This window comes from Equus asinus, chromosome 1 (assembly GCF_041296235.1).
Source record: "Equus asinus isolate D_3611 breed Donkey chromosome 1, EquAss-T2T_v2, whole genome shotgun sequence".
In the NCBI taxonomy this organism is placed as follows: domain Eukaryota; kingdom Metazoa; phylum Chordata; class Mammalia; order Perissodactyla; family Equidae; genus Equus; species Equus asinus.
In genome coordinates, this window is record NC_091790.1 from 202,952,567 (window position 1) to 202,961,939 (window position 9,373).

Consider the following 9,373-nt stretch of genomic DNA (forward strand, 5'->3'; position numbering starts at 1 on the left):
AACTCAAATGCCTAGAAAATTAACCCAGTCTCTCAAGCTGTATGCACACAGACTTTTTTCTGAAACGTAAACACAAGACTTTACATTTGTGGCCTGCATTTTTGTGGTCCTTCTTTCCTCCAGGAGCCACCTCAGTGATGTTCTGGTCTGAATTCTTTGCACAGCTCTCTTATCTCAGTATCAGGAACCCCTGCCCCTGCTGTAGTCCAGGCCATACAGGCCAGGTCAGAACTTCACCATGCTACATCTAGTTATTTCCTAGCAGACGGACTGGAAATTCCATAGTGTTTTCCCACTTTCACTCCAGCCAATGGAGTGTCATACTTACCTTGGTGTGTACAGTCTGCCAAGGTCATTTTGAACCCTCCTCCATTTTGATGTTAGCTGCCATGGTTGAATTTTGCTATTTAGGTTTTTATTCAGTCACTCATACAAGTCATTATCAAGAATAAAGAGAACACGTATTTTAAAATATTCTCTTTAAAAGAAATTCCAAACGTGATTTAGATTTGAAAACAAGCAAAATATCAGCCAGATGCATTTATATCTAAGACATACAAATCTTAGAAAAGCATTTTCTTTTCATAAAACTATATTATAACTGTGAAAGTCAGGATTTTCATCTCTATGTTCACAAACTATTTACCATGCTATCATGGAGTTAACATTCTACCTTTAATGTTGCAAATATCAGGATCAGGTATCTTGTTAAAATACCAATTTCTGTTTCAAAAGTTCCTAAGAATTCTTTCTGCAAGCAAGCAAGCACAACAAAAAGAGAAATGGGGGAAGGGGAGCAGGGAGGTAGCGGGGAACTCAATCACTTTCTCCTTCTGACACCACATAACAACCAACCAAGGATGTGGAGGCGTTAATTGTATCAGGTCCTTAACCCGCCCTGCTTTCTTTCACCTGCCCACGAAGTGAAAGACGAGGTTTCTAGCACTTTCGTTCTACAGTAATACCAACTCAGACTTCAAATTCTGACATCCTACGTGGAACTCTTTTATCAGAAGCCTAATATATACATTTAAGAATAGTAAAATACTAAAATAGTATCCAGAACCTCAGTGTTTGAGACGTTAAATTATATTTCTAAATCAATCAAGCAATTCACTTTCAAGGTACCCAGAAGTTTGCATTCTGACAGTTAGCAGTTTAAGCCAGACTGAGTACTCTATCAACTGTTAAGACTTACTGTGGTACTTCGTAATCAACTAGAATGAAGAATAAAGGGTTCTCTCAAGTGTGATCACTAAATATTTCGTAATGCTTTAACCTGCACAATCCTGCCCAAGGTCAGTTCTGATTTATTCAAATAACTAAGCACAATCCACTCACAGACAATGTCGTAAAGCTGTTCTAGATTCTAAACTAAGGAAAGTGTTGCAGATTTTTGACTTCATAATCACAGGTAGAGGTGGCTGTTTCTCATTTTGTGATAAAGTAGGCTTTTATTTATGTAAACCCCCCCTTCATCATGATACCTGTAGGTGAAAACCACATTATTTGTATATAGGTCCTGGCATGCTGCCACCCTTGCCAATTTTTATTAATTTTTGGGAGCCTCACTCACTATTTCACTAGGTCAAAAAACAACTCACCCCAAATGGCACCAAAATCAGGCCAAGTCAACTGGCATTTCGATCCCCTACCTCTCCCTGCTTTAGGAACTCACTGCTTATTACTCAGAAGGAAGGACTCCCTACTGTTCCTGCAGGGCCCTGCATAATGCGGCTCCTGACTACCTTTCCAACTTCCTTTCCTACTCCCCGCTCAGGATGTTCCAGCCACCCCCGCTTCCTTCCGTTCGCACGCTTGCCAAGTTCTTTCCTGCCTCGCCATCCCTGTCTCTTACAACGCTACAGGGCCTCCCCTGGAAGGCTGCTCTAAGACTGCAGTAACCACATCCCCTTGAACAGTATCTAGGATGCAGCCACTCTGGTTGCAATTCTGCATAACAGCGAGCAGCAGTCTAGCAAGATTCTGCATACCATAGTTCAGTGGTTATCAAAGGGCAGACTGTGAAAATCCAGGGGTCCCCTGAGAGCTTTTCAGGGGGTTCATCAGGTCAAAACTATTTTCAAAACAATACTAAGATATTTGCTTTTTTCATCATGTTCACATCAGCACTAATTTGCAAAAGCAACAGTAGGTAAGCTACTAGCTTGGTATCCCTTAGCACGGATCAAGACAGTGGTTACAAACTGTGGTGAAAAGTCATTGTATTCTTCATCAAGAGGAACCCACAGTAAAAAAAAAAAAAAAAAGTCATTTTCATTTAACAGTGTCCTTGAAGCAGTAAGAATGATTAATTGTATTAAATCTGACCCTTAAGTACTTGTCTTCTTGGTATTCGGCATGACACAATGGGCTGGACACGCACAGCGCTCCTGCTGCACACTGAAGGACGACGGCTGGCTCGAGGAGCAGCATGTGCGCAGCTGTTTGGGAAGCGCTCTGAAGCAGCACTGTCATCACAGAACACCACTTTTACTTGCAAGAATGACCAACAAACTATCATTATTTCAAATGTGGATATCTGACAGACATTTTCTTGGAAATGAGATTGTCACTTCAAGAAAAACTGGCAGGACCTTCCCAATGATCAAATTCAAACTCTGAAGAGGGAATTAACACTTCGGAAAACCTGCATTACTCATGGAGAGCTTAACAGCTTCCCAATATTTAAATTGTTGAAACTGGTGGTGATATTAAAAATGTGATTTTAAAAAAGTATTTGTATATTGAAATATGTCAAAATGTGGAAGAATCTGTGTAACAGTGAACTAATACGTATTTTCCAAATGACCGATGCATGAAGTTATAAAATGAGGCGCGCGTAGAAGATCCATTCAAAGTGCAAAGCAAATCAATGGAGTTACATGTAACAGCAGACAAAAGTCATCCATGATTTCAGACTGCACGTCACAATAACCTCTAAGAAACAACCACCTATGGAGTTTTGGCGAGTATCAAAGAATATCCACAATTATCTGAAAAAGTTATTCAAATACTCCTCCCTTTCCCAACTATGTATCTGTGCAAGGCCAGATTTCCTTCATATTCGTACTTCATTAGAGTAACGTACTGCAACGGAATGAATTCAGAAGCGGATATCAGTATTCAGTTGTTTTTTAGACCAGACATTTAAAGATACTTGCAAAACTGCAAAAGATCCTATGAAAACCCAGTTGCTTTTTTTTTTTTTTTTTTTTTTGCAGAAATTGATAAGCTAGTCCTAAAATTCACAAGGAAATGCAAGGGATGCAGAATAGCCAAAACAATCTTGAAAAGTCAGAGGACTCACACTTCCCTATTTTGAAACTTTCTACAAAGCTACAGTAATCAAGACACTGTGATACTGGCATAAAGACAGACAGAGAGATCAAAGGAAGCAAGTCCAGAAATAAACCCTTATATTTATAGTTACTTGGTTTTTGACAATTCACTGAGGAAAGAACAGTCTTTCAACAAAACATGCTGGGATAACTTGCTATCTACATGCAAAAGAATGAAGGTGTGGGGCTGGCCCAGTGGTGTAGTGGTTAAGTTCACACTCTCTGCTTTGGGGGCCTGGGGTTCACAGGTTTGGATCTCAGCCATGGACCTAGCACCGCCTGTCAAGCCATGCTGTGGCAGCGTCCCACATAAAATAGAGGAAGACTGGCACAGATGTTAGCTCAGTGACAATCTTCCTCAAGCAAACAGACGATTGGCAACAGAATTAGCTCAGAGCCAATCTTCCTCACACACAAAAAAAGAATGAAGTTGCACCCCTATCTCCCACCATATACAAAAAGTAACTCTGAATAGATCATAGATACAACTGTAAAAGAATAAAATGTTCAGAAGAAAATATAGTAGTAAATCTACATGTCCTTGGATTACACAATGGTTTCCTAGGTATGACACTAAAAAACACAAGTGACAAAAGAGAAAACAGATAAAATGGACTTTGTCAAAATTTAAAACTTTTTGTTTCAAAGGATACCATGAAGAAATGAAAAGACAACCCACAGAATGGAAGAAAGTACTTGCAAATCATGTAAGATAGCACTTCACACCCATAAAGATAGCTAAAATCAGACACAATAACAAATATGGGTGAGGATGTGGAGAAACTGAAGCCAATTTCAACTGTTGATAGGGATACAAAATGGTGCAGCTGCTTTGGAAAACAGATTGACAGTTCCTCAAAATGTTAAACATAAAGTTACCATATGACCCAGCAATTCCACTCCTAGGAATATACCCAAGAAAAATGAAAACATGTCTACACAAAAACTTGACCAAGAATGTTCATAACAGCTTTATCCATAAGTCAAAACGTAGAAACAACCCACATGTCCATCAATTGACAAATGTGTACATAAAATGTGGCATATTCAAATAACAAAATATTATTTGGTAACAAAAAGGAATGAATTACTGATACATGCTATAACATGGATGAATCTTGAAAATATTTATGTTAACTGAAAGATGCCAGTCACATAGGATCAAGTGTGTCTGATTCCATTTATATGAAATGTCCAGAATAGGGAAATCCATAGAAACAGAAAGCAGTTAAGTGGGTGCCAGGGCCTGAGGTGAGGGAAGGATGGGGAGTCCCAGCCAGTGGGTACAGAGTTCCTTTTTAGAGTGATCAAGGTAAGTATGGATAGATATAAGCCACAAGAACGTCAAAATAACATTTGGCACTAGAAAGTCATAATCACAAATGCGGGCTCTGATTATTCTCTTGTACAGAACAATAAATGACGCTGAAAACAAGTTAATTTCAAGCTTCAACACAAGGTGACCATTACAGGACTACCCCCACCCACAAGTACACAACCTCAAAATGTTACTAAGCACCTGAACACAGTTTCACATACTAATAAATTTTATATATGGCAAACAATGTTTTACCTTTAAATTTTCAATGAAATGCCTCAGAAAGGGACAGGATAATTTAAAAATAGACACTAAATCAGAATACAACGAGACTGTATTGTATTGGGAACAAATTTAATGACATCTTTACCTATTAAGTATCCAAGTCAAAGGATGCATCTTCCTTACTACCTAAAACATTCTCACAAGGTACTAAGTTGAGTTACTTCTGCTGGACGGCCTTTTACCAAGCCACAGAGCGGCTTCGTTTTCTCGCTTACGATCTTTCACATCCCTGTGATCCTGTCCCTCCTGTTAACCTCAGAGACTTACACACAACAAATAACCTTTTGATTATGGTCTAATGGTAAACTAGATTATCAAAGCTCTCTGTAGAGGATTCCAGTAAGAGACGTGCCAGATTTTATTTGAACATAGTTAGCTGGCACCACAATTTTAACTTGGTTAAGTTTAGTTACCTTTGTACTAGAAACAACGGATGGAAGGGAGCTGGTACAGTGGCCATCACTGAAACAATGAATACCAGGCACTCCCTGAAAGCCAGCCTGCCCTACAGGTGACGTGTCCTTAAAAGCTTAACATTGTAAATAAGAGGAAAGTACTTCAGGAGAAAAGCTGTATAAATTACCTGAGAATTACATTTTCCTCACTGGTAGTTTTATCAATATTTTAAAAAAATACAAAACTTGAAAGCCAAGCAGTAAAACAATCATAGCATTTAATAGTTTTATCTGAAGGCAAACTTTTACAATAAAGTTTGTGATTTGGCAGTGTCACTGACAAGTACTCTCCTAGTCAAACTGGCAGAAAATATTTAATCCAGAGAACATTCTAAGAAAGGTGTGGTTTCTAGCTGAGCCTAACATGCCACAACAGCTTAGCATCACAGCTTAACACAACCCAGAAACGCACACGCTCAAATTTCTCTAGTACAGCACCATGTGCAAGCAAACGTGTCAGTAAACTCCTAGAAGTCTCAATCCCGAATAATACTCTGAAGGGTGGCTAATACACGCAATCAGGAAATTACTCGCTTTTTTGATGCTGGCAAAACAAAAGACTCCACAAATTAAAAAGTGTCTGGTTCATAACAAAGATAGACAACTTTAAAATCAAATGCAAATATTGAGAGTAATGCAACTGCTCCAAAATACCTTTTACTTTAATCATCCCTACACTTGAACACATATATGGAGAAAATGGAAGCTACAATAATATGACATACGGAGGGTATAGCAAATAGGGACTAGAACTTACTCTGTATTCCACTGGAGGCTAATTTAGCACAGTATTTTAACAGGAGTTTAAAGTTTAAACGTTTGTGAAGACAAGGTTAAAAGTGACCTGTCACATCAGGGCTTTAGGAGAAGGATGATTAGAAGAAAAATAAAACAGAATAGATTTCAACTGGACATAAGGACCTTCTTTAGCAAAACAGTGATAAAACACTAGATTTGCTTACTGAAAACTAGAATCACTATCTCAAGAATTTCAAGGGGTAAATAAACGAGGATCTGTGGGACATTCTTTTGAGTTGAAATCGGGTCACCCAGGTACATGTCACCTGTAACTGGATTATTCAGAGACTAGCTTCAATTAGTGGGCACCCTGTATCTGACAGAGCTCACTCGAGAGCACGACACGTCATAGTCCCACGGTTCAAAATGCAAAGGAGGAACTAAAGAACCGAGAAGCAAGGGCTTGGTGATTCAGGCTGCCAATAAAGGCTGGATGCCGGGTTCCATACGGGCATCTGGGGAGTGGACTGTTAGTGACTTTAAAAGCCTCAATCTGATGCATGGTTACTTTATGGCTGCAGTTGCTCAGGCTGTCACCTGTCCTTCCCCAACAGGTACCTACGATCTGGCACTGTACCATACAAGAGTTACCCCTATGACTCTAGGCACCATCTCTGCACAAGCGTCTCTCAGTCTGATTTGCTCCCCATTCTTAGGATTTCCACCCCCACACCCCCGCCTGAGCACTTTGACACAGATGATAAAAGGATGAGTAAGCATGCTGCCGCTGATCTTGGCCAAAGAGCACAGAGACCCTGGCACACGCGGCGGAAAACCGGGGTGAGGAAGCAGCACAGAAAGCGAGGGGGAGTTCACCGGCTGAGCGGCACGCAGCTCCGAGCTTTCCTCCGGCAAGTGCTGTTCCCTCCTCCCGCGACCACCACGGACACCGAGCCCTCGCGCTCGCCTCCTCCCCGCGCTCGGGTGGCCAAGCGCACATGTTCCTTAGACAGTTACTTCTTACAGACACCAGGGAAACAGAAGCGTAATTCCCCCGGGCTTCCAGGTGTCAGAGGCGACAAAGCCTCACCCGGAAGCTGGTTAAGTTCAACGGGTCAGCTTTCCCACTCGTTTTCTGGGATCCTGTCCACCCCACCCCACCCCACCCCAGACCGCCCCAGCCGAGCAAAACGGCAACTGCCGGGAACGGTTTCAAATATATGTCAACCTTTGGGGGAGGGAAAAAAACACACACACAACTTTTGAATTACTCCAACAGCCTGGTTACAAGTACCTGACCTTATTTTTTCCCCGAAGAAAAATAGGACACCGAGATATGAGAAATTCCTTTCTCTCTGCCTTCCTATTTCGGCCGCTGGCAGCATCCAGCGGCTTCCGAAGAGGGCTCTTTGGGGTTTCTTCGGTGGGAAACTTGCCCTCAGCAGCCAAACGTCCTGTAGGTCCCTGTTTTTCTGTAAAATGCTGAACTTTGCCACGGAGAGAGAACAGCCAAGGCGCTGTTCCCTTTGTTAAAACCCCACGGACTTGACTGAATCTGCGGCGGAAAGGCTGCTGGCAAGGACCACGCCAGCCAGCCGCGAAGAGGCGCAGAGACAGGTGCGGTTCCCTCCGCGGCGCCCGCAGAGCGCAGCGCCTCCACTGCCGCCCGGCCCGGCCGGACCCGGGGCTCCCCGCGCGCCCGCGGCCTCCCGGCCCGGCCTCCCCGCTCCCCGGCCGCCCTCCCCGCCGCCCGCGGGCCCGGCCGCGCCGCCGCCTCCGCTCAAAATGGAGGTGGCGGCGGCGGGCGGCCGGTTACGAAACGCGCGGCCGCCACATGGCCGCGCCGGCCCCAAACTTGGCCGGGCCCGCGGCGTCCCGGCGCCCAGGAGAGGCCGGGCCCGGCACGAAGAGGCCGCGCGGCGCCTGCCACTCACCCACAGACCGGTAGCCCAGGATCGCGATCTTCCGGGACTTGGACTGCGGCATCTTGGCGGCCTCCTCAGCCCCGGGCCAACCACATCAACCGCGGCGGCGGCGGCGGCTCCTGTGCTGCGATCGGCGGCTGCCGCGCCGGGGCAGAGCGGCATCCAGGGGCGGGGCGGGCGGGCGCGGCTGCCTGGGCTCTTCGCTCGCGCGCCCAACCGCCCGGAACCGCCGTGCGGCCCCGCCCCCAAACACGCCCACGTGACCGCCCGCCGCCACCGAAGACCGGCGGACCGCGTCAGCGCCGCCCCCCCAGCCGCGACTGCCGCCCCCACCTCCGAAACGCACGGAGACGCGACGGGCGGCGTTTTACTTCAAAGGAAAAAAGAGGGGACGCCGAGATGCCCCAGGAAAAGTCACGACTGAAACTCGCTGCGTCATGACCCACCCACCGTCTTCCGCCGCTTTTTAATTACGCCAATCCTCCCCGAGCGCTGATTGGGCAGCTCCCGCCCGCCCGCGCGATGACGCGACGGAAACTCCGTCTCTCATTGGGGGCGGTGAGGAGGCGGAGCCGGGGGCGGGGCTGCTCGCCCGGGAGCTAAAAATAAAATCCGGCTGCGACCGCGCGGTTGGGCGCCAGTGAGGTTTGAAGGCTTGGAACGTCTCAGGGTTCGGGGGCGGGCGGGTGGGCGGGGCGGAGAGAGGCTGGCTCCCCAGTGATTGGTTATAGCAGTGATTGTGAGGGGCGGGGCGAGCTGTGGAAGGCGCGGTGATTGGCGGAACGCTGAGCGGTTGGTAGTCTGGCGCCCGCTGAGCCCGTAAAAGGCGCGAGGCGCGTGGCTGTTGCCGGCTGGGCTGTGGGTTGGCTGGTTCTTTTTTAGTTTATTTATTTATTTTTAAACCCCTTTGCTATATTGGCGTTGGGGAGTCTGGGTTTGAGGATGTAGGTGGTAACTAAGCGTCATCCATGAGTATCAGACAGTGGGAAGAATGGAATATGCATTAATTAAAAATGTTACGCATTTCATTAAAAAATGTGCTCCTTCCCAGTTCTCGTCTCAACTCTGCAGCTTGGGGACCCAGCACACCCCACAGGAAACAGGGCAAGTCAACACGTCTTTAGTGTCAGCAGTTGCGTGGCTAATTCGGTAGACAAGCACCAGCCGTCGTGGGCTGGAACACTCCGAACCGTCCTTGGGGCAGGGGTATTTAAGTCTGCTGGGCTCGCCCTCGGGTGTGGGCCGACCTCTCCAGGAAGGGGACAAGGGTGCATTTCCCACAAAAGGCGCACTGACAACCCTTTTCCCCAG

The 9,373-nt window shown here is 45.7% G+C and overlaps 1 protein-coding gene across 2 annotated transcripts in view; it reads right to left on the reverse strand.

The window, feature by feature from the left end:
• RHEB (Ras homolog, mTORC1 binding) overlaps positions 1 to 8,701 on the reverse strand; it is a 45,404-nt gene extending 36,703 nt beyond the window's left edge. Inside the window, exon 1 of one of the 2 annotated variants that reach the window (XM_044765719.2) lies at positions 8,072 to 8,701. In XM_044765719.2, coding sequence (XP_044621654.1) covers positions 8,072 to 8,123 — 52 coding nt within the window. In that variant the 5' untranslated portion in view covers positions 8,124 to 8,701. Of the gene's footprint in view, positions 1 to 7,436; positions 7,898 to 8,071 lie in introns of those variants that run through there. The other variant, XM_044765720.2, reaches the window with a different exon arrangement.
• Positions 8,702 to 9,373: the final 672 nt, after the last annotated feature.